We start from the raw sequence: 26,440 nt of genomic DNA, 5'->3' as shown, positions 1-26,440 counted from the left end.
TGGCAAGCTAGAACCACAGTGAAGGATGACTTCTCATTCCCTGTGGTGCGAATATTCACCGTACGTGCTCCCGTTGTATCCACAGTGCGGTTCACAGGAATATCAAAAGTCAGTGGAACCTCGTCCATGTTGATAATGTTCTCTGGCCGGATCTTTTTTTCAGCTATCTTGTTTTTACAATATGCACGGAAAGTAGCCAGCTTTTCTTGAAAGTCTTTAGGCAGTTGCTGTGAAATAGTAGTCCGTGTGCGGATGGAGAGATTGCGTCTTTTCATGAACCGGAAACCTGTCGCTTAGTAGGAGCCATTTTGTGGTCTTTACAGATGTAAACACACAAAGGAAATGAAACGTAATATCCGCGCGCTTCTTCTTCTTCTTCTACGCGGGCGGGTGGTTGCTTACAGTAGAAGAAGAAGCGCTTCCTGTTCTATGGGGGCGGGTGCTTACCTTGGCGGTTGCTTGCGTAGAAGAAGAAGCGCTTCCTGTTCTACCGGGAAAAAAGATGGCGGCTGTTTACCGTAGTTGCGAGACCGAAACTTTATGAAAAGGAATCTTAATATTAATCCATATATAAAGCGCACCGGGTTATAAGCCGCACTGTCAGCTTTTGAGTAAATTTGTGGTTTTTAGGTGCGGCTAATAGTGCGGAAAATACGGTAGTTGGGTCCTGCTCACTCGTGCATCAGCTCAGTGATACGAACGCTAGATTGCTTATCAGTCACCGTCAAAAATGTGACTTGTTAGCCATGAACGTGTGACACGGTGTCCTCCGGGGTGGTCCATGGAACAATGCATCTGTTCCCATGGACCACAGACAATAATCTGGAAGCAGAGTGTTGATCTGAGACAACAGAAAGACGAGCCTCCGAGCGAGAGAACAGGCTTTGTCTCCTTCTATAAATAGCATCTCTCCTCCTCATCCGCCACGCTCTCCGCCTCCCTTTTGTTTCTCTTGTCGCATCTCCATTGTCCCCCCCAACCCTCTTCTTCTGCCGCAGTGGCAAACAGCCACCTTGTTTTTGACCAAACTCGGGGCGGCTTTCTCCGTTTCAAGGCGGAATTGTGCCGCAGTTCGGAAAACTGGGATGTTTCAGACGCCCAACAAGGAAATGATGGCATGCCAGTCAAAAATGGCCAGCACGTTGAAGATGCAGCCATTTTCTGGCAGGATCTTCGGTATTTGGCAATATTCAAAGGCTCGTCGGATTCTTCCCAGCACCCAGGTTGAGTTTGCAGTACAACCCGTTATGGCTGGATAATTATGGCAAAAATAAGTCATGATTGTTTTTAAACTTTAACTTAAAATTATGTGTCACGTTCCAACACTGAGGACATCTATTAAACAAGACAAAAGGCAAGGAATCAAACAGAGACAGAATTAAATTTGGACTCAATTGAGGAGAGACGGCGTCAACCTGTAACCTCTTACAGTGTCTTAGCCCGCTCTGACGAAGAAGGTTTTCGTCTCCTCTTTATTACAATATTCAATGTTCACGCACCAACACATGTCTCAGCAGGAATGGGGAGTATGTAAAACAGTCATTGTTTTCGGTCGCTTTGAAGACCAAGAAGTGGGATTTCTCGGGCTTGGGCTCTTCCTGGATCCAGCTGGGGGCAGGTGTTGGAGGACAATGGATAACCCCTCCCGTCTCCTGACCACAGCAACTTCAAGAGGGCAGCGGGTCGTAAATAGCGTTGACCTCGGTTACCAAATAGTTGGAAGAGAGTTTGTGAAATACTTCAGAGAGAGTTCGTTTAACACTTCAAAGAGAGTTCCTCTGGAAGTTGAGCAGATCCTGCCATCTGTCCGTGTTGAAATCACAGTGGCGTTTCACGAGCCTTCTTCCTCTTGTTAGGCCTCGAAAGACAGCATTCATAATACAACGTTTCTTTTGTGATAACTTACAATTATTCCAACATTATGTTTAATACCACAATTAATCATTAATTTTCATGTATAAAATCAAATAAAAGTAACACAACGACCACTTTTGACCAGTATTTTAAATATACCGTATTTTTCAGAGTATAAGTCGCTCCGGAGTATAAGTCGCACCGGCCGAAAATGCATAATAAAGAAGGAAAAAAACATACATAAGTCGCACTGGAGTATAAGTCGCATTTTTTGGGGGAAATGTATTTGATAAAAGCCAACAGCAAGAATAGACATTTGAAAGGCAATTTAAAATTAAAGCTGCAAGCAGCATTGGTCGGGCCCGCGTATTTGGCAGGTGCTAGTCCTAAGTGTCCCAATACTTTTGTCTACTTTTAGTCTGAAGTGTCCCAAGACTTTTGTCTAGTGTACCTACCTTGTCTGCATTGTGTGGGCACGTTGGTGCTTCCTGCTTTTAAGCAGTCATCTTAAAAAAACAGCAGCGCAGCAGCATCAGCGCAGCGGGTCTTTGAAGGGTCATAAAATCAAAACCAGAGCAGGTATTAAAACGCTGTTCTGTTATTTTATACACAAGGGTTTAATCTCTCTCCTGTGTTAGTTTGAAGCCGAAACGACAAACGCGCTCAGAGGAGATAGTTTTTGAAGGAAGGTGACCGGTTTTTACAAAAAATTTGTTTTGAAGGGGGAATAGCAAACTTCCTGTTGATTTTTGCTGGGGGTTGTCAATTTATGAAATGTAGGTCTAAGTGAGACCTACATAGAGGTTTTTGTTTCATGTCTCTCCGACCTTCCCAGTGGGAGTTACAGGCAGTTTTGTCATTTTTTTCTTTTGAGGAGCAGTTTTTTCTGCGTTTTATTAGAGCGCAATTTTGAGATTTGGGGTTAGGTTTTTTTATTAGATGGCAATTTTTGCCAGTCCTGATGTGTGTATTAAGTTCGGTGAGTTTTGAAGCATGTTAAGGGGGTCAAATAAAATAAATTTGGGGTTAGGTTTTTTTTATTAGATCGCAATTTTTGCCAGTCCTGATGTGTGTGTTCAGTTTGGTGAGTTTTGAAGCATGTTAAGGGGGTCAAATTACAGCTCAAAGAGGCGAAAGTGACTGTTTTTAGTACTTTTTTGTCTTGAAGGGGGAATTGCCAACTTCCTGTTGATTTTAGCCCGAGAATGTACTATTATGAAAGCTAGGTCAGACCTACATAGAGGTTTTTGTTTCATGTCTCTCCGACCTTCCTAGTGGGAGTTACAGGCAGTCTAGTTTTTTTTTCCCTAGGGGGCGCTAAAGCACAATTTTGAGTTTTGCTGTTCGGTTTTTTTATCAAAAGGCAATTTTCGCAGGTCCTGACGTGTGCGTCAAATATGGTGAGTTTTGAAGCATGTTAAGTGGGTCAAATTGCAGCTCAAAGAGGCGGCCGGTATAATAATAATAAAACCTTACAAATACAATAGGTCCTTATGTGTGTGTGTATGATTGTTTGTACATTGATGTTATATCCATGATGTCGTTCACAACAACACAACAGATTTGATGTGTTGTGTGTGTGTATGATTGTTTGTACATTGATGTTACATCCATGATGTCGTTCACAACAACACAACAGATGAGATGTGTTGTTGTGTATGATTGTTTGTACATTGATGTTACATCCATGATGTCGTTCACAACAACAGATGAGATGTGTTGTGTGTGTATGATTGTTTGTACATTGATGTTACATCCATGATGTCGTTCACAACAACACAACAGATGAGATGTGTTGTGTGTGTGTATGATTGTTTGTACATTGATGTTACATCCATGATGTCGTTCACAACAACACAACAGCTGAGATGTGTTGTGTGTGTATGATTGTTTGTACATTGATGTTACATCCATGATGTCGTTCACAACAACACAACAGATGAGATGTGTTGTGTGTGTATGATTGTTTGTACATTGATGTTATATCCATGATGTCGTTCACAACAACACAACAGATGAGATGTGTTGTGTGTGTATGATTGTTTGTACATTGATGTTACATCCATGATGTCGTTCACAACAACACAACAGATGAGATGTGTTGTGTGTGTGTATGATTGTTTGTACATTGATCTTACATCCATGATGTCGTTCACAACAACACAACAGATGAGATGTGTTGTGTGTGTATGATTGTTTGTACATTGATGTTATATCCATGATGTCGTTCACAACAACACAACAGATTTGATGTGTTGTGTGTGTGTATGATTGTTTGTACATTGATGTTACATCCATGATGTCGTTCACAACAACACAACAGACTTGATGTGTTGTGTGTGTGTATGATTGTTTGTACATTGATGTTACATCCATGATGTCGTTCACAACAACACAACAGATGAGATGTGTTGTTGTGTATGATTGTTTGTACATTGATGTTACATCCATGATGTCGTTCACAACAACAGATGAGATGTGTTGTGTGTGTATGATTGTTTGTACATTGATGTTACATCCATGATGTCGTTCACAACAGCAGATGAGATTTGTTGTGTGTGTATGATTGTTTGTACATTGATGTTACATCCATGATGTCGTTCACAACAACACAACAGATTTGATGTGTTGTGTGTGTGTATGATTGTTTGTACATTGATGTTACATCCATGATGTCGTTCACAACAACACAACAGATGAGATGTGTTGTGTGTGTGTATGATTGTTTGTACATTGATGTTACATCCATGATGTCGTTCACAACAACACAACAGCTGAGATGTGTTGTGTGTGTATGATTGTTTGTACATTGATGTTACATCCATGATGTCGTTCACAACAACACAAACAATAACACACCTTGCCAGTGTCTTTGCATGTGTTTTAGGGAAACCATTTGCTTTATGCCCGTCAGTGAAGAAAAATCCATAAATTAGCCGCAGCGTTTTATAAGCCGCAGGGTTCAAAGCGTAGGGAACAAAGTAGTACAGTCCGGAATTTACGGGAGGTAGATGTTTTTGGGTCCCTTTTTTTAAGATTTTCCGTGGCAGAAACCTTAAATATGTTCTTTTTGACAGTAGGAGCTTGTATGGCTCGCCAATCTTTGTTTGTCACGCCTCACCTACCAGAATGCGGTGAATGTCCCTACCACGGCACAAACGGCCTTCCGGAGACATGGCGATCATTGATTAATTGGCGTGTGTTAATCCAATTAAGATGACACACACACACCTCCAAGTGCAGTCCAGATGACTAACATTACTGGCATGGCACAGATGGTAGGCTGCTGCAGCTGCTTTCCCTGAGCTTTTCAATCTTTTGCGCCCCCCCCCCTCCCCCCGGCCCCCACCCTCCCCGGCTGACTCAACCCCCTCCCGCCAGCCTCTTTCCCGGCGATGACTTCACGCCGTGGAAGCCGGCGCTCCAGTCGCTACGTTGCGTTAGCATCCGAGCAGCCTGAAGAGGGGGAGTTTGCAGAGAAGAAGCCCTGGATTCTAGACGAGCCGTGCTTTTGAGACGCGAGGGGGAGGACGGCGGCGAGCGGCGGACCTCCAGATGTGCGCGCTGTGGCGTCAGTGGAAACACATGTTGCTGAGGCTGCCATGACCCAGGCTTGTTTTGACGTGGATACAAGCCACCATGCCCGCTCCGTGCGAGCGGGACCCCCGATCTAACCACCCGGGATGTTTCCTCTCCGACTTTGATGGAGGCGGCGTTGTGCGTGTGAGCGGAGTGGCACCCTTTGCTAAAAAGTCACCCTGCTAGTCCTGACCTGGCGAGGAGGGTGAGGCGGGATCACCTGGTTGCTAACTAAGCATGCTACATTTGAGACCTGAGCTGGAAACATTTGACTGCATGTACCGTCTAATCACCTCAGCACCACTCTCAGAGAGGTTCATGCAACGTAGCTTCGTTGTTGTGTGGCTGGAGTTTGTAGTACTTTTAATGTTGGATTGAGCCATAGGGCTGAAAACTGTATCATGTTTAGGGCTGCAGCTAACGATTATTTTTCTATCGATTAATCTATAGATTATTTTTTCGATTAATCGGTTAATCTATAGATTATTTTTTTCGATTAATCTATAGATTATTTTTCCATCGATTAATCTATAGATTATTTTTTTCGATTAATCGGTTAATCTATAGATTATTTTTTCCGATTAATCTATAGATTATTTTTCCTTTTACCGATTTTTTTTTTTTTTTTTTTTAAATGAAGAGGAAAAAATAAATGTAGGCCAGTTTTTTCAAAAGGCATGGCTTTTATTTACAAAAAAAAAAGTATGGCCACTAGTCAGTCAACATTGACAACAACATGACAAAATATTCTGTAACAATGTAAACATTTAAAACTTTTAACATTTAACAAAATCAAAAGTAGCTTATTTGCTTTTTAATGTGCAAATATAAAAGTAAACATCCAGTGCAAATCTTAATATTCTGCAATAGTATAAGCATTTCAAAAGTAAAAGTATTGCTTATTTTGCTTTAAAATGTGCAAAAATAAAGATAAACATCCAATACAAAAAAGTGCAAAACGGAAATATTCTGTAACAAGTGTAAACATTTCAACAAAAGTAAAAGTATTGCTTATTTGCTAAAATGTGCAAAAAATAAAGCTAAACATCCAATACAAAAAAGTGTACAGTGTAAACATTTCAACAAAAGTAAAAGTATTGCTTATTTTGCTTAATAACACAACAATGATAGTATGATTAAAGTGAAAGTTAATTGTTGGTTTGTACATAGTATATGTAACTGTTAATGTTGTAAAAGGTATTTGCACAACTAATTAACGTTAGCGTTTGTGACACGTCTTGTGCCGTGGGGTTCTTTCAGGACCGACAGACTGAACGCCAGGCGGCTTTGCCAGGTTTACAATCTTTTAATTTTACACAAAGTCTTTTCTCTTCCAACTGCGCGGATCGCGCACCTGGGCACGATTGCGGCGTCGCTCCCGGCGCGCCCCGCCTCGCCGCTCGCTCGCCGCCGCCGCCTCTCCACAGCGTTAAAGAGGAGCGCGTCTTTGTAAACACTGAACAGGCACGCCAAACGCGCCTCTCAGAGCGAAACGGTGCTTTAGTTTATGAATTTACAACGCAGATACAAATGACACATTCATGTTTTTGTGTAATAATGACAACGTATACGCACGCGGACGATTGACTTGTTGATGGTGATGGCAAGAACGCTGTCGGGGGTTTTCTTTTCAAATGTTCGTTCATAGCCGTTGTGCTGCTATGATAGGCCATTTCTGCTCGACACAGTGTGCATACAACAACATTATTAGGCCGTTTATTGAAATACTCCCACACTTTTGACGACTTTTGGCGTGCTTTTTTCCCCTCGCTCGCATCGTATGCTTTGCGCTCCGCCATGACAGTAAAGTAGTGTGACGTAAATATGCGACGCGCCGACGCACAAAAACGGCGTCGACGTATTTACGTAACCGATGACGTCGACTATGTCGACGCGTCGTTTCAGCCTTAATCATGTTATAGTCTTTGATATCGATCATTATTGATATGTTATATAAGGAACAGGAGAAAAATTAAAGCTGCAAGCAGCATTGGTCGGGCCCGCATATTTGGCAGGTGCTAGTCCTAAATGTCCCAATACTTTTGTCCAGTGATAGTCATAAGTGTCCCAATACCTTTGTCTACTTTTAGTCTGAAGTGTCCCAAGACTTTTGTCTTGTGTACCTACCTTGTCTGCATTGTGTGGGCACGTTGGTGCTTCCTGCTTTTAAGCAGCCATCTTAAAAAAAAAGCAGCGCAGCAGCATCAGCGCAGCGGGTCTTTGAAGGGTCATAAAATCAAAACCGGAGCAGTTAGAAAAAAAAGCGCTTCTGTCATTGTAATCACAAGGGTTCAATCTCTCTCCTGTGTTAGTTTGAAGGCGAAACGACAAACGCGCTCAGAGGAGTTCGTTTTTGAAGGAAGGTGACCGGTTTTTACAAAAAAATTGTTTTGAAGGGGGAATAGCAAACTTCCTGTTGATTTTTGCTGGGGGTTGTCAATTTATGAAATGTAGGTCTAAGTGAGACCTACGGAGAGGTTTTCATGTCTCTCCGACCTTCCCAGTGGGAGTTACAGGCAGTTTTGTCATTTTTTTCTTCCGAGGAGCAGTTTTTTCTCCGTTTTATTAAAAAATTGCTCTAGAGCGCAATTTTTAAATTTGGGGTTAGGTTTTTTTTATTAGATTGCAATTTTTGCCAGTCCTGATGTGTGTGTTCAGTTTGGTGAGTTTTGAAGCATGTTAAGGGGGTCAAATTACAGCTCAAAGAGGCAAAAGTGACTGTTTTTAGTACTTTTTTGTCTTGAAGGGGGAATTGCCAACTTCCTGTTGATTTTTGCCCGAGGATATACAATTATGAAAACTAGGTCTAAGTCAGACCTACATATAGGTTTTTGTTTCATGTCTCTCTGACCTTCCTAGTGGGAGTTACAGGCAGTCTAGTTTTTTTTTTTCTAGGGGGCGCTAGAGCGCAATTTTGAGTTTTGAGGTTTGGTTTTTTGATAAAAAGTTTTGCCGTATATTACTGATGTGTGTGTAAAATTTGGTGAGTTTTGAAGTATGTTAAGGGGGTCAAATTACAGCGCAAAGTTGCGGAATAATAATAATAATAATAAAACCTTAGAAATTCAATAGGTCCTTATGTCCCATTGCATAAGGACTCCCTTCGGGAGTCCTTTTGCAATGGGCCATGCGGGCCCTAATAAATGTCACCTTCCTCTGATTATAATGCCTCAGCTGTCAAGGTAAAAAGGACATTTCAAGTAAGGAAAACACTCAATGTCAACAAAGTTGTGAAATCACGTTGAACTCTTAACAATAAGATCTTAAAAAACATAAGAATATGTAAGAAATGCTTCATAAAGTGTAAATGAAGTGAACATGTAAACATAGAGAAAGCTGAGAAGAACTATTTTCTGCATGTTTAGTGCCAGAACATAACGGCTGTGTAACATTAATTTGCCCTCTTATTCTTATTTAACTATGGAAAGGATTTTTTGTTATGCAGTAATTATCGTAAATATGATTATATCCATAATTATTGACATTTTTTATGACCTAAAAAATTAGAAGCCGGAAAATATTATATTTTATTTAAAATTTACATTTCCTCTGATTATAATGCCCAGAAAGGAAATTAAGGAAAACACTCAATGTCAACAACATTTTAAAATCACATTGAACACTTAACAATAAGCTCTTAAAAATAAGGAATATGTAAGAAATGCTTCATAAAGTGTAATAAAATAGTGCAAAGTGTCAAAATGTAAACATAGAGAAAGCTGAGAAGAACTATTTTCTGCAGGTTTAGTGCCAGAACATAGCGGCTGTGTAACATTAATTTGCCCTGTTATTCTTTTTTAACTATGGAAATTATTTTTTGTTATGCAGTAAATATTTTAAATATGAATATATCCATAATTATTGACATTTTTTATGACCTAGCACAATAAGGAGCAGGGGAAAATACATCTTACTAGAAATGTAACCTTCCTCTGGTTATAATGACTCAGCTATCAAGGCAGGAAGCAAATGTCAACACAAGTAAGGAAAACACTCAATGTAAACAACATTTTAAAATCACATTGAGCTCTTAAAAATAAGGAATATGTAAGAAATGCTTCATAAAGTGTAATAAAATAGTGCAAAGTGTCAAAATGTAAACAGAGAGAAAGCTGAGAAGAACTATTTTCTGCATGTTTAGTGCCAGGAAATAACGGCTGTGTAACATTAATTTGCCCTGTTATTATTATTTAACTGTGGAAAATATGTTTTGTTATGCAGTAATTATTGTAAATATGATTATATCCATAATTATTGAAATTTTTTATGACCTAGGGAAATTAGAAGCAGGAAAATAATATATTTTATTTAAAATTTACATTTCCTCTGATTATAATGCCCAGAAAGGAAATGTCAACACAAGTAAGGAAAACACTCAATGTCAACAACATTTTAAAATCACATTGAACACTTAACAATAAGCTCTTAAAAATAAGGAATATGTAAGAAATGTTTCATAAAGTGTAATAAAATAGTGCAAAGTGTCAAAATCTAAAAAGAGAGAAAGCTGAGAAGAACTATTTTCTGCAGGTTTAGTGCCAGAACATAACGGCTGTGTAACATTAATTTGCCCTGTTATTATTATTTAACTATGGGAATGATTTTTTGTTATGCAGTAATTATTGTAAATATGATTATATCCATAATTATTAAACAATTTTATGAACTAGGGAAATAAGGAGCAGGAGAATAATATATTTTATATAAATTTATATAAATTATTTAAAATTTACATTTCCTCTGATTATAATGCCCAGAAAGGAAATGTCAACACAAGCATGGAAAACACTCAATGTCAACAAAATATTAAAATCACATTGAACATTTAACAATAAGATCTTAAAATGAAGGTGCAAAAATAAAGAATATGTAAGAAATTCTTCATAAAGTGTAATAAAATAGTGCAAAGTGTGAAAACGTAAACATAGAGAAAGCTGAGAAGAACTATTTTCTGCAGGTTTAGTGCCAGGAAATAACGGCTGTGTAACATTAACTTGCCCTGTTGTTCTTATTTAGTGTGAAGTGAAGTGAATTACATTTATATAGCGCTTTTTCTCAAGTGACTCAAAGCGCTTTACATAGTGAAACCCAATATCTAAGTTACATTTTTAAACCAGTGTGGGTGGCACTGGGAGCAGGTGGGTAAAGTGTCTTGCCCAAGGACACAACGGCAGTAACTAGGATGGCGGAAGCGGGGATCGAACCTGCAACCCTCAAGTTGCTGGCACGGCCGCTCTACCAACCGAGCTATACCGCCCATTTAACTATGGAAAAGATGTTTTGTTATGCAGTAATTATTGTAAATATGATTATATCCATAATTATTGACATTTTTTATGACCTAAGGAAATTAGAAGCAGGAAAATAATGTTTTTTTTTTAAATTTACATTTCCTCTGATTATAATGCCCAGAAAGGAAATGTCAACACAAGTAAGGAAAACACTCAATGTAAACAACATTTTAAAATCACATTGAGCTCTTAAAAATAAGGAATATGTAAGAAATGCTTCATAAAGTGTAATAAAATAGTGCAAAGTGTCAAAATGTAAACAGAGAGAAAGCTGAGAAGAACTATTTTCTGCAGGTTTAGTGCCAGAACATAACGGCTGTGTAACATTAATTTGCCCTGTTATTATTATTTAACTATGGAAATGATTTTTTGTTATGCAGTAATTATTGTAAATATGATTATATCCATAATTATTAAACAATTTTATGAGCTAGGGAAATTAGGAGTAGGAGAATAATATATTTTATATAAAAAGTTACTTTCCTCTGATTATAATGCCCAGAAAGGAAATGTCAACACAAGTAAGGAAAACACTCAATGTAAACAACATTTTAAAATCACATTGAACACTTAACAATAAGGAATATGTAAGAAATTCTTCATAAAGTGTAATAAAATAGTGCAAAGTGTGAAAATGTAAACATAGAGAAAGCTGAGAAGAACTATTTTCTGCAGATTTAGTGCCAGGAAATAACGGCTGTGTAACATTAACTTGCCCTGTTGTTCTTATTTAACTATGGAAAATATGTTTTGTTATGCAGTAATTATTGTAAATATGATTATATCCATAATTATTGACATTTTTTATGACTTAGGGAAATTAGAAGCAGGAAAATATTATATTTTATTTAAAATTTACATTTCCTCTGATTATAATGCCCAGAAAGGAAATGTCAACACAAATAAGGAAAACACTCAATGTCAACAACATTTTAAAATCACATTGAGCTCTTAAAACTAAGGAATATGTAAGAAATGCTTCATAAAGTGTAATAAAATAGTGCAAAGTGTCAAAATCTAAAAAGAGAGAAAGCTGAGAAGAACTATTTTCTGCAGGTTTAGTGCCAGGAAATAACGGCTGTGTAACATTAATTTGCCCTGATATTATTATTTAACTGTGGAAATTATTTTGTGTTATGCAGTAATTATTGTAAATATGATTATATCCATAATTATTAAACAATTTTATGAACTAGGGAAATTAGGAGCAGGAGAATAATATATTTTATATAAATTATTTAAAATTTACATTTCCTCTGATTATAATGCCCAGAAAGGAAATGTCAACACAAGCATGGAAAACACTCAAACAATGTCAACAACATATTAAAATCACATTGAACATTTAACAATAAGATCTTAAAGTAAAATAAGTAAGAAATGTTTCACAAAGTGTAAGAAAATAGTGCAGTGTGTGAAAATGTAAACAGAGAAACCTGAGAACAATTATTTTCTGCAGGTTTAGTTTCAGGGAGCTGTGCTCTAAAGCAGGGCTTGTCAAGGAGTCCAACAGCCTTCAAATCATTTTTAATATCAGGCAGTCTCTGAATGCTACGTATTTGCTGCTATCTGAGTAAATCAGTTCACACAACCCTTGAAGGCACTTTGAAATGAGGGCACAGCATTTACTTATATGACACAATCCAAACAACCTTCCCTAGTCATGGTGCAAAAAAAATAATGCAACTAACATAAAGGTCAACACACATGGTCACACGTAACAACCTGCTCACTGAATATTGTGGATATTATAAAAACATTCGAACACCATAAAAAAAAAAAGTCAAACTACACCTATTTAAATCCATTAGTGCATGATGGGTAGAACACTCTCCACACCTGTTTAGCTACCTCTACCATGAGCTAAACAGACTCAATAACGCCAAGTGACGTTTCGGTGAATTTACTGAGGAATTTGTCAAACTGAAACAATACAAAAAGAATGCCATTGTAAGTTACCGTATTTTCCGCACCATAAGCCGCCCTGGGTTATAAGCCGCGCCTTCAATGAACGGCATATTTCAAAACTTTGTCCACCTATAAGCCGCCCCGTGTTGTAAGCCGCATCTAACTGCGCTAAAGTAATGTCAAAAAAACAGTCAGATAGGTAAGTCAAACTTTAATAATATATTAAAAACCAGCGTTCTAACAACTCTGTTCACTCCCAAAATGTACGCAAATGTGCAATCACAAACATACGTATATCAACATGGACGGAGCTGCGTGAAAAAAGCCACCCGGCCTCTTCGCGTAAACTTAAACTTACCTTAACCACTCGCTCATCTTTTCTTCATCCATCCCTTCGAGTTAGCTTTTATGATGACGCCGGCTGGAAAGGTCTCTTTTGGCAAGGTCTTCCTTTTGAATATCACCATGGGTGGAAGTTTCTGGCCATTAGCATGGCAAGCTAGAACCACAGTGAAGGATGACTTCTCATTCCCTGTGGTGCGAATATTCACCGTACGTGCTCCCGTTGTATCCACAGTGCGGTTCACGGGAATATCAGTTGCTGTGAAATAGTAATCCGTGTGCGGATGGAGAGATTGCGTCTTTTCATGAACCGGATCCCTGACGCTTAGTAGGAGCCATTTTGTGGTCTTTACAGATGTAAACACACAAAGGAAATGAAACGTACGGTGATATCCGCGCGCTTTTTCTTCTTCTACGCGGGCGGGTGGTTGCTTACAGTAGAAGAAGAAGCGCTTCCTGTTCTATGGGGGCGGGTGCTTACCTTGGCGGTTGCTTGCGTAGAAGAAGAAGCGCTTCCTGTTCTACCGGGAAAAAAGATGGCGGCTGTTTACCGAAGTTGCGAGACTTTATGAAAATGAATCTTAATATTTATCCATATATAAAGCGCACCGGGTTATAAGGCGCACTGTCAGCTTTTGAGAAAATTTGTGGTTTTTAGGTGCGCCTTATAGTGCGGAAAATACGGTAATAAGACTCATAAATGTGTTAGCATATAAGCTCATGCTAACGACGCCAGCTTGACTACATTACCATAGCGCATTCAAATATGCGTGAAAACACTCCTACAGACATCACACATGGGACGGTTCAGTAAGCAAAAATTGTTTTAGTCATATTGTAAAACTTACAAACGTCGTTTGGAGTGACGAAAGAAGAATCTATAAGAGTAGAAACGCTATGGACGATTAGGATCTACTTCCGTTTTTTTAAAGCTTTAAACAGCAGGACACTTGTAGGCATTCACCCGGTAGCAGTGAGCGAACCCGTCCAAAAGATGGCGCCATAGCACATAACAACAACACACCTTTTCAGTGTATTTGGATGTGTTTAATGAAAACTATTTGCACCGTTTTATAAGCCGCAAGGTTCAAAGCGTAGGAAAATAATAGCGGCTTACAGTCGTGATTTACTGTAGGTGTACCTCATTTTTGGCCGGTATACAGGTAAAAGCCAGTAAATTAGAATATTTTGAAAAACTTGATTTATTTCAGTAATTGCATTCAAAAGGTGTAACTTGTACATTATATTTATTCATTGCACACAGACTGATGCATTCAAATGTTTATTTCATTTAATTTTGATGATTTGAAGTGGCAACAAATGAAAATCCAAAATTCCGTGTGTCACAAAATTAGAATATTACTTAAGGCTAATACAAAAAAGAGATTTTTAGATATGTTGGCCAACTGAAAAGTATGAAAATGAAAAATATGAGCATGTACAATACTCAATACTTGGTTGGAGCTCCTTTTGCCTCAATTACTGCGTTAATGCGGCGTGGCATGGAGTCGATGAGTTTCTGGCACTGCTCAGGTGTTATGAGAGCCCAGGTTGCTCTGATAGTGGCCTTCAACTCTTCTGCGTTTTTGGGTCTGGCATTCTGCATCTTCCTTTTCACAATACCCCACAGATTTTCTAAAGGGGTTATGGTCAGGGGAGTTGGCGGGCCAATTTCGAACAGAAATACCATGGTCCGTAAACCAGGCACGGGTAGATTTTGCGCTGTGTGCAGGCGCCAAGTCCTGTTGGAACTTGAAATCTCCATCTCCATAGAGCAGGTCAGCAGCAGGAAGCATGAAGTGCTCTAAAACTTGCTGGTAGACGGCTGCGTTGACCCTGGATCTCAGGAAACAGAGTGGACCGACACCAGCAGATGACATGGCACCCCAAACCATCACTGATGGTGGAAACTTTACACTAGACTTCAGGCAACGTGGATCCTGTGCCTCTCCTGTCTTCCTCCAGACTCTGGGACCTTGATTTCCAAAGGAAATGCAAAATGAAAAGTATGAAAGACAGCCTGGCAATTTTCCAGCTTCTGGGACCTGTGTGGAAGGGTGAACACCTGACACTCACCTCAAACATTCAGGCACCAACAGTATCGTTTTAGTGGCTATATTGCATCGTTTTAGTGGATTCTGTGTGAAAGGCACGGGCAAATATGCCATTTTTGCAAGAAGATCAACTCTACTTCCTGCAAAGAAGGGAAACCTTGATCCTTCAACATTTTAAAAACAGGAAACAGTAATTAGTAATGCAATCTTACATCACCTTCATTGGAGGTGCTCCAAAAAATGAAATCCACATTCGAATCACGATTCTAATTCATACCGATTCTAAATCGATTCATCATTTTAAAAAATTAAAAGAAAAAATAAGACAAGACTACATATTTAAAAATACATTTTTGGGTCATCTCCATGCAAGCAGAAGGATCTTTTCTAACCTGTAACATGTTTTGAAAAGTTTCATTATAACTATTATATCAAATGATACTGTTTGAATCCACATTCTGAATCGAATCATTACCCCAGGATTTAGAATCAGATCAATTGTTAGATGCCCAAAGATTCACACTCCGAGTCCTGATCCGATATCAGCATAAAAACAAGTATGGGATTACTGCATATGGGCTTGCATGTCAAATGTGTGATATCATGTGCGATACAAGCAATCCTGCAGCCTGTTTATTGTGTGTGATACAAGCAATCCTGCATTGTTTACTTATGTGTGATACAAGCAAGCCTGCATTGTTTACTTGTGTGTGACATCATGTGTGATACAAGCAATCCTGCATTGTTTACTTGTGTGTGATATCATGTGCGATACCAGCAATCCTGCAGCCTGTTTATTGTGTGTGTGATACAAGCAATCCTGCATTGTTTACTTGTGTGTGATATCATGTGTGATACAAGCAATCCTGCAGCCTGTTTATCGTGTGTGATATCATGTGTGATACAAGCAATCCTGCATTGTTTACTTGTGTGTGATATCATGTGCGATACCAGCAATCCTGCAGCCTGTTTATTGTGTGTGATACAAGCAATCCTGCATTGTTTACTTATGTGTGATATCATGTGTGATACAAGCAATCCTGCATTGTTTACTTGTGTGTGATATCATGTGTGATATAAGCAGTCCTGCAGCGTGTTTAATTGTGTGATATCATGTGTGATACAAGCAATCCTGCATTGTTTACTTTTGTGTGATATCATGTGTGATATAAGCAATCCTGCAGCGTGTTTACTTGTCGGAGATATGTGTGATACAAGCAGTCCTGCAGCGTGTTTAATTGTGTGATATCATGTGTTATACAAGCAATCCTGCATTGTTTACTTGTGTGTGATATCATGTGTGATACAAGCAGTGCTGCAGCGTGTTTAATTGTGTGATATCATGTGTGATACAAGCAATCCTGCATTGTTTACTTGTGTGTGATATCATGTGTGATACAAGCAGTCCTGCAGCGTGTTTACTTGTCGGTGATATCATGTGTGATACAAGCAATCCTGTATTGTTTACTTGTGTGTGATATCATGTGTGATACAAGCAATCCTGCATTGTTTACTTGTGTGTGATATAATGTGTGATACAAGCAGTCCTGCAGCGTATTTAATTGTGTGATATCATGTGTGATACAAGCAATCGTGCATTGTTTACTTGTGTGTGATACAAGCAGTCCTGCAGCGTATTTACTTGTGTGTGATATCATGTGACAACAGAAGTTAGTCTAGTTTTTTTCTTACAAACTGTTGGAATTTGCACAGACAACTGAGTGTGGCCCCTCTTCTAAAGTCTGCTCTGGTGACTCTCAGGTCCACAGGAAGATCCGCGAAGACTCGGACATGGCCCAGGACTCCCTGCAGTGCCTGGCCCAGCTGGCCTCCATGCACGGGCCCGTCTTCCCAGACGAGAGCGCCCAGATCTCCTACCTGGCCCACCTGGTGGAGGGCCTGCTCAGCATGATCAACGGGTCAGTCCACAGTCACACACACCCTCTCCCACAGAGTGGGAATCATCTGTTCCAGGGTCAAACTGTCACCCTTGTAGAATATTTCAACTGTTAAACAGGCGATTTCAGGTCTATGAACTGTTGTGGGACTTATTTTGTTGCCGAGATTCCAATTTGCATGAATGAGTCAATCTTAATTCCACTTTTTATCAGGCCAGAGTGAAGTTTAAGAAAGCTCTCGTCGGTAAGCACAACCAGATTCAAGCCGTATAAAAGGCGCAGCGGGTTATAAGGCGCACTGTCCTTTTTTGGGTGAATGAAAGGATTTTAAGTGCGCCTTATAGTCGCAAAAAAAAAGGTAAATATTTACTCACGAATGTTGCACTGGATGTGCGTTTATTGCGCCGGTTTACAAAAAAATGAAGGTTTTTGCACGTAAATATTAGGACTGTGAATCTTTGGGCAACATTCGATAGATAGATAGATAGATATACTGTAGATCAGGGGTGCTCATTACGTCGATCGCGATCTACCGGTCGATCTCGGAGGGTGTGTCAGTCGATCACCAGCCAGCCATTAAAAAAATAGTCCTAAAAATGAGCGATCATAAATCTTCACTATGACGTCACTTTCGTCACTTGATTGACATTCACGGCACCCGAGGGTCTTCTGAGATGACGCTGGCTGCTGCCAGCTCATTAAAATGACCGACTGGAAGGCGAGAAACACTTTATTTCAACAGACTCTGGCGCCGTACCTGTCGTCAAAACTCCAAAGACCGACTGCACGGTCGCACAATAAAAGCGCTTCTTCATCCTGCCTGCGCTACCAAAATAAGAGTCTCAGAAAGCTGGCGTGCACAAGCTAGCAAGCTACGGAGTTTGCCGACAATGTATTTCTTGTAAAGTGTATACAAAGGAGTACGGAAGCTGGACAAATAAGATGCCAAAAACCAACCACTTTCATGTGGTATTGGACAGAAAGGAGGACTTTTTTTCTCCTCCATTCGAAAATGCGGACGTTATCATCACCACTGTCTGATTCCAATCAATGCAAGTCATCACAATCAGGTAATACACCAACTTATATTCTTGTCTTCATGAAAGAAAGGAATCTATATGTGTTAAACATGCTTGTATTATCTTTAAACACTTTTAACTTATTAACAATATTAACTATATGTGTTAAACATGCTTGTATTATCTTTAACCACCTTTAACTTATTAACAATATTAACTATATGTGTTAAACATGCTTGTATTATCTTTAAACACTTTTAACTTATTAACAATATTAACTATATGTGTTAAACATGCTTGTATTATCTCGAAACACTTTTAACTTATTAACAATATTAACTATATGTGTTAAACATGCTTGTATTATCTTTAACCACCTTTAATTTATTAACAATATTAACTATATGTGTTAAACATGCTTGTATTATCTTTAAACACCTTTAACTTATTAACAATATTAACTATATGTGTTAAACATGCTTGTATTATCTTTAACCACCTTTAACTTATTAACAATATTAACTATATGTGTTAAACATGCTTGTATTATCTTTAACCACCTTTAACTTATTAACAATATTAACTATATGTGTTAAACATGCTTGTATTATCTTTAAACACCTTTAACTTGTTAACAATATTTACTATAAGTGTTAAACATGCTTGTATTATCTTTAAACACCTTTAACTTGTTAACAATATTAACTATGTGTTAAACATTCTTGTATTATCATTAAACACCTTTAATTTATTAACAATATTAACTATATGTGTTAAACATGCTTGCATTATCACTAAACATCTTTAACTTATTAACAATATTAACTATATTGTTAATGCTTGTATTATCTTTAACCACCTTTAACTTATTAACAATATTAACTAATGTGTTAAACATGCTTGTATTATCTTTAAACACCTTTAACTTGTTAACAATATTAGCTATATGTGTTAAACATTCTTGTATTATCATCAAACACCTTTAACTTGTTAACAAAAACATATATTTCATAAATAAGTAAATATAAATTATATATATGAATGAGGTAGATCCCCACGACTTGATCAATTGAAAAGTAGCTCGCCTGCAGAAAAAGTGTGAGCACCCCTGCTGTAGATACAGTACATATATAGATGATTAGATACAGATAGATACAGAACATATATAGATGATTAGATACATATAAATACAGTACATGGATAGATAAATGTAGATACAGTACATGGATAGATAGATAGATAGATAGATATAGATACAGTACATATATAGATGATTAGTTACATATAAATACAGTACATAGATAGATACTGTAGATACCGCACTTAGATAGATACTTTATTAAAAAAAAAAAAAAACATTTTGTTTTCAGACTTTGCTCTTGGGGAGTGTTTTAAATGTAGAAAATGCGCCTTATATTCCGGTGCGCCTTTTGTATGAAAATAAACTCTTTGATGGAAAAGTTGATAGCCATAAGCACACATAAACATGTTACACAGAATCCACAAAACTTGCAAGAGGCGGCACGATTCAATTCAATTATTGGGGGTAACGATTCGATTCAGAATCGACTCTCGATTCAAAAATCAATACTTTTTGAATAACATTGGGTGCCAGTAATATGTTTAACTACATTCCTCCATATCAGTGTTTTTCAAGATACAGTCTGGTGTGCCGTGGAAGATTGTGTAATTTTACCTATTTGGGTTGAAAATATTTTTTGCAAAGCAGTAATTGTAGTCTGCAAATGATGTGTTGTTGTTGAGTGTCGGTGCTGTCTAGAGCTCGGCAGAGTAACCGTGTAATACTCTTCCATATCAGTAGGTGGCAGCAGGTAGCTAATTGCTTTGTAGATGTCAGAAACTGTGGGAGGCAGGGTGCAGGTAAAAAGGTGTCTAATGCTTAAACCAAAAATAAACAAAAGGTGAGTGCCCCTAAGAAAAGGCATTGAGGTTTAGGGAAGACTATGCGGAACGAAACTAAAACTGAACTGGCTACAAAGTAAACAAAAACAGAATGCTGGACGACAGCAAAGACTTACTGTGGAGCAAAGACGGCGACCACAAAGTACATCCGAACATGACATGACAATCAACAATGTCCCCACAAAGAAGGATAAAAACAACTGAAATATTCTTGATTGCTAAAACAAAGTAGATGCGGGAAATATCGCTCAAAGGAAGACATGAAACCGCTACAGGAAAATACCAAAAAAAGAGAAAAAGACACCAAAATACGAGCGCGGGACAAGAATTAAAACAGTACACACAGGAAAACAGCAAAACAGCAAAAAAAGTCCAAATAAGTCAGGGTGTGATGTGACAGGTGGTGACAGTACACCTACTTTGAGACAAGAGCTATAGTGATGCATGCTTGGTTATGATTTAAAGTCATATCCAACAATTGCGACAACGACTTTTTACTGTCAACTGAGTTTCGTTTTTTAATGACTTCTGGTGGTGGTGTGCCTCGACATTTTTTCAACGCAAAAAATGTGCCTTGGCTCCAAAAAGGTTGAAAAACACTGCTCCATATTATAGATAAAGAGCTCTGATATATTTTTATATTACTTAAAAAGGAAATTTGTTTTGTTTGATCAAATTTGACCCAAACATTTAATCAAGTCAAATACAAATTAAAGCTGCAAGCAGCATTGGTCGGGCCCGCGTATTTGGCAGGTGCTAGTCCTAAGTGTCCCAATACTTTTGTCAAGTTTTAGTCCCAAGTGTCCCAATACTTTTGTCCAGTGTAAGTGTCCCAATACTTTTGTCCAGTGGTGGTCCTAAGTGTCCCAATACTTTAGTGTACTTTTAGTGCGAAGTGCCCCAATACTTTTGTCCAGTGGTAGTCCTAAGTGTCCCAATACTTTTGGCCAGTGTAAGTGTCCCAATACTTTTGTCCAGTGGTAGTCCTAAGTGTCCCAATACTTTTGGCCAGTGTATGTGTCCCAATACTTTTGTCCAGTGGTAGTCCTAAGTGTCCCAATACTTTTGTCCAGTTGTAGTCCTAAGTGTCCCAATACTTTTGTCCAGTGTAAGTGTCCCAATACTTTTGGCCAGTGTAAGTGTCCCAATACTTTAGTCCAGTGGTAGTCATAAGTGTCCCAATACTTTTGTCAAGTTGTAGTCCCAAGTGTCCCAATACTTTGGTCCAGTTTTGGTGCTATGTGTCCCACTTTTTTTCGCCAGTGGTAGTCCTAAGTGTCCCAATACTTTTGTCTACTTTTAGTCCGAATTGTCCCAATACTTTTGTTTAGTGTACCGACCTTGTCTGCATTGTGTGGGCACGCTGGTGCTTCCTGCTTTTAAGCAGCAAGCTTGAAAAAACAGCAGCGCAGCAGCATCAGCGCAGCAGTTCTTTGAAAGGTCATAAAATCAAAACCGGAGCCGGTATCAAAACTCTTTCGATAACTTTTAATCAGAAGAAGGGTTCAATCTCTCTCCTGTGTTAGTTTGAAGCCGAAAGGACAAACACGCTCAGAGGAGATAATGTTTGAAGAAAGGTGACCGGTTTTTACAAAAATGTTGTTTAGAAGGGGGAATAGCAAACTTCCTGTTGATTTTTGCTGGGGGTTGTCAATCTATGAAATGTAGGTCTAAGTGAGACCTACATTGAGGTTTTTGTTTCATGTCTCTCCGACCTTCCCAGTGGGAGTTACAGGCAGTTTTGTCATTTTTTTCTTCGGAGGAGCAGTTTTTTCTCCGTTTTATTAAAAAATTGCTGTAGAGCGCAATTTTTAAATTTGGGGTTAGGTTTTTTTATTAGATCGCAATTTCTGCTAGTCCTGATGTGTGTGTTCAGTTCGGTGAGTTTTGAAGCATGTTAAGGGGGTGAAATTACAGCTCAAAGAGGCACATTTTTGTCTTGAAGGGGGAATTGCCAACTTCCTGTTGATTTTTGCCCGAGGAAATTAATTAATGAAAAGTAGGGCTAAGTGAGCCCTACATAGAGGTTTTTGTTTCATGTCTCTACAACAGTCGTACTGGGAGTTATAAGCAGTTTTCTTTCCAGGGGGCGCTAGAGCGCAATTCTGAGTTTTGGGGTTCGGTTTTTTTATTAAAAGACCATTTTTGCAGGTCCTGATGTGTGGGTCAAATATGGTGAGTTTTGAAGCATGTTAAGTGGGTCAAATTAGTGCTCAAAGAGGCGGCGGAATAATAATAAAACCTTAAAAAAACAATAGGTCCTTATGTCCCATTGTAAAAGGAATCCCGTTGGGATTCCTTTTACAATGGGCCATGCGGGGCCCTAATAAGGCAACAAAAGAAGTATCCAACACTTAAAAGTAAATCTACATCAGCAATATGATTTGCTAGGACTGATTAAAAATATACAACAATTTTTTATTAATTGATTAAGAATCGTTGCAAATAAGAATCACAATTAATCTGAAAATAAAAAATTTTCCAGCCCTAATAAATATATACTTCATTGATAAACAGAGGCGTTGTTCAGCTGTGGTTGTTTTTTCCAGCGTCCGATGTGGGTGACAGCCAGGGAAGATGTTTGAGGCCTTTTTGAAAATATCTGCGTTGGTGTAGCTCAGTGGTTCTCAAACTTTTTTTGTCATCCCCCACTTTGGACAAGGGGGAGTTTTCAAGCCCCACCTGCCCCCATTGCCCCAACAGAGCGCTAATGCCAAGCTTTAACATTTTCAAATTCATTGAACATCAAGTTGTATACATTCAAACTCTAACATAAAATAACATCAAGTTCTATAATAAATAAAATAACTGTGCAGCTGTGGTATAACTTGCATCAAGTTCAATAATAAATAAAATAACTTCCATCAAGTTCAATAATAAATAAAACAAAAGTGTTATAACTTGCATCAAGTTCAATAATAAATCAAAAAAAGTGTTATAACTTGCATCACGTTCAATAATACATCAAAAAAAGTGTTATAACTTGCATCAAGTTCAATAATAAATCAAATAAAAGTGTTATAACTTGCATCAAGTTCAATAATAAATCAAAAAAAGTGTTATAACTTGCATCAAGTTCAATAATAAATCAAAAAAAGTGTTATAACTTGCATCACGTTCAATAATAAATAAATAAAAATTGTTATAACTTGCATCAAGTTCAATAATAAATCAATTAAAAGTGTTATAACTTGCATCAAGTTCAATAATAAATCAAATAACTTGCATCAATTTCAATAATAAATCAAAAAAAGTGTTATAACTTGCATCAAGTTCAATAATAAATAAAACAAAAGTGTTATAACTTGCATCAAGTTCAATAATAAATAAATAAAAAAGTGTTATAACTTGCATCAAGTTCAATAATAAATCAAATAACTTGCATCAAGTTCAATAATAAATAAAATAAAAGTGCCACTTTGCAATCTTTGCAAAAAAAAAAAAAAGGAGGAGCTATGCATTTGGCAAGACAGGGCAAGTGACAGCACTTTTCCCCGGGAGAGCCACCTTGCTTCACTGTGAAACAGCACGGCTGTATGATCAGCTCCCATTTCCTCACACAGTGCAGAGAACAGTCGCGCTTTCAGTGGTCGTGTTTTGATCAAATTTACATCTGTTAAAACCTCATTGAGTTCGGGGCTGAGCTGCCTTGACGCGAGTGCTTCCCGGTGAATGACACAGTGTGTGCCCGTCACATTTTTGTTTCTCTGCAGGCGCTGGCTCTGGCTCGACGACCTTTGAGGTGCGAGTCACAAATGTATATATTTGTGTAATTGTGGTCCACACATTAGCCTGCTACCCATCCGCGCGAAAGTTTGTTCCGCTTAGCCCCGCCCCCATTAGTTACTGTTGCTATGTCTGTCAAACTTTCGCTCGTACCGAGAAATATAAAGCCTACAGTAAAAATAAGTACCGGTAATTTCCATTTATTTATATAGCGGATTTCACAGACAGAATCACAAAGTGATTTACAGTGTGTATAGAAAATGAAAGCATAGTAAAAAAAAAAATCTATAATTAAAAAAAAAATTTAAAGTGAAATTTCCTCCCGTTCCTCGCGCCCCACCTGTCATGTCTCTATTCCCCACTAGTGGGACGCGCCCCACACTTTGAGAAACGCTGGTGTAGCTTGAGCGAGGGTCTTTTCAGAAGCTCACTCTTCCCGGACCCCCACATTCTCCCTCCCTCGCTCCACACACGTCTGTAATCACCTATTCTTGGAGCCTTTTTTTTTTTTCCCCTTTCCAATTGCCTCATCGGAAAAGCACGCGGCGAGGGATGGCCTGCGTGCAGTGATTGAGCAGCTCCGCTCACACTCTGGCCTCGTCTGAATGGCGCCCGTCCGGACTTGACCCCGCAACGCAACACGGAGATCTTTAGTGGAGTCTGAGCTGACCATGCAGCAAATACTGGAGAAGACAAAACATCAGCAAGGCCTGCTGTGTTCCACTGGCTCATGTTTCCAGATGTTCACCTCTGACGTGTTCATGATGCAGTTAAAGTAGCATACCTGCCAACTACTCCGGTTTTCCCGTAATTCGTACGGTTTTCATCAACGGTTGCAGTGATAAAAAATACGGTTTTTCATTAATTTAAAAAAAAAGGGTGAAAACTACGCGAATTGCACCTTGTGCAGACAAGATTTTTCGATCGGACACGGAGGAATTAGCGATGTAAAAGACCACGTTGGGACAAAAAAACACAAGTCTAATGCCGTTGCTAGCGATACAAGTGGAAAACTTTCAACGTTTTTCGTCGCCCAAACAGATTCTTTGGATGTGATAAATGCCGAAGTTTTATTTACGGAGGCAATAATTGAGCATGGACTTCCAATCGCACTGGCTGATCACATGGGACAGTTAAATGTTTGTAATGCAACCTTTAAAAATCATTACGCGGTGATCGCGGTCCCAAAAATAAACTTTTCTTGCATGATAATGTCCAGAAAAATTCGCTTTATATTACTATAGAGTCCTTTTAACGAATGAGTTTGATGGTTTATCACAAACCTTAAATGAAAGAAGTCCTTTGTTCTCCTGCACCATATGCATGCGCTTTGGCCTTGCTTCGTGTTTGGTGCGCAATCCTGTCGGCTGTATTTCACAGCACGACATACTGTTAAAAGTGTTTATACTATTTATGCTTTCAAGTCCAAGTTGAAGAAATCTTGTTAAATGTTGACAGCATAACTTCCAAAATACAGAAGTATGTCCTTAATATTTTTGCAGTGCTATTTCTGTTGAAAAGTTCAAATGATTACATTAGAGATGTGATGTGCCACTTTTCAAGTGTCTGATGGCTTCAATTAATTTTCATTAATTTTTCATATTTTGAATTCTTTTGAAAGGCTTACAAAAAAACGACATTTGAATTGTAATTCCATGCTATTGACAGGACTATTAATTTGAATGAAGTTAGCTTACCATGTTTACAGTATGATAATTGTGATAGAAATGTGAATTTTAGGCACAGAATATTGAACAAGGCAGTAGATTATACAAGCTTGGACAGAAAGTTAATAATGACACCAATTATTTTTTAAATGGAATTGTTTAGTACTGTTTTACCATTTGTTTACTGTAAAAAGTGTTTATACTGTTTATACTTTCAATTAAGTCTTGTGAAAGGTTGACAGGATAACTGGCATTAACTGTCAAAATAATTTCAAACTATTGAAGTTAGCTTACAGAATAAACATGTCAATCAACCCATATGATTTTTGCTGTAATATTTTTGTTTTGAAAAGTCACTGTGACTGATAGAAAAGTGATGGTTTTAGCAACATTTTAACCTGTCTGAATGCTAATAATCATTTTGCGTCGGGGGGCGAAGCCCTGAACCCTCCACCAAGACTTTGTCCTGGACCTACCGGGGCCTGCGGCCCTTGGACCCTGGCTACTAGGTTTTTCTGATTTAGAAAGTTGGCAGGTATGAAGTAGCAGGAGACAATTTCACTTTATATGCTTAATTGTGTTTCATTGCATCTATTAAACATATCCAATTGTATTTGCAATCTGCAAAACCCTCTAAAACAGGGCTCTCAGACACGCGGCCCGCGAGACGTTATTTTGCGGCCCGCACCTTAATGTGAAAAGTACGTTTTATATGAATGACGCTTGACAGCGTCATACTTGCCAACCCTCGCGATTTTTCCGGGAGACTCCCGAATTTCAGGGCAACTATTCTGTCTAATGTCTTCACCCAATCAACAATATTAAGGACGTGCCGTGATGTCACTGCCTTTAGCGCCCCCTACACCTGTACAAACAGCGTGCCAGCGCATTCACATGTTGTATTTGGCTTCTGCACACACACGTAAGTGACTATAAGACATACTTGGTCAACAGCCACACAGGTCACACTGAGGGTGGCCGTATAAACAACTTTAACACTGTTACAAATATGCGCCACACTGTGAACCCACACCAAACAAGAATGACAAACACATTTCGGGAGAACATCCGCATCGTAACACAACATAAACACAACAGAACAAATACCCAGAATCCCATGCAGCCCTAACTCTTCCGGGCTGCAATATACACCCCCGCTACCACCAAACCCCGCCCCCC

At 38.5% G+C, this 26,440-nt stretch overlaps 1 protein-coding gene across 2 annotated transcripts in view; it reads left to right on the top strand.

Annotated features, from left to right (window-relative positions):
* Positions 1–26,440, top strand: part of xpo4 (exportin 4) — a 148,493-nt gene that overhangs the window by 69,820 nt on the left and 52,233 nt on the right. For both annotated transcript variants that reach the window (XM_061926096.1, XM_061926097.2), the window contains one exon: positions 16,790–16,947. In XM_061926096.1, coding sequence (XP_061782080.1) covers positions 16,790–16,947 — 158 coding nt within the window. The remainder of the gene's footprint in view (positions 1–16,789; positions 16,948–26,440) is intronic.

Source organism: Nerophis lumbriciformis, linkage group LG31 (assembly GCF_033978685.3).
Source record: "Nerophis lumbriciformis linkage group LG31, RoL_Nlum_v2.1, whole genome shotgun sequence".
Taxonomy (NCBI): domain Eukaryota; kingdom Metazoa; phylum Chordata; class Actinopteri; order Syngnathiformes; family Syngnathidae; genus Nerophis; species Nerophis lumbriciformis.
Note: the sequence above shows the minus strand (reverse complement) of the source record. Positions and strands in the feature narration are given on the sequence as shown.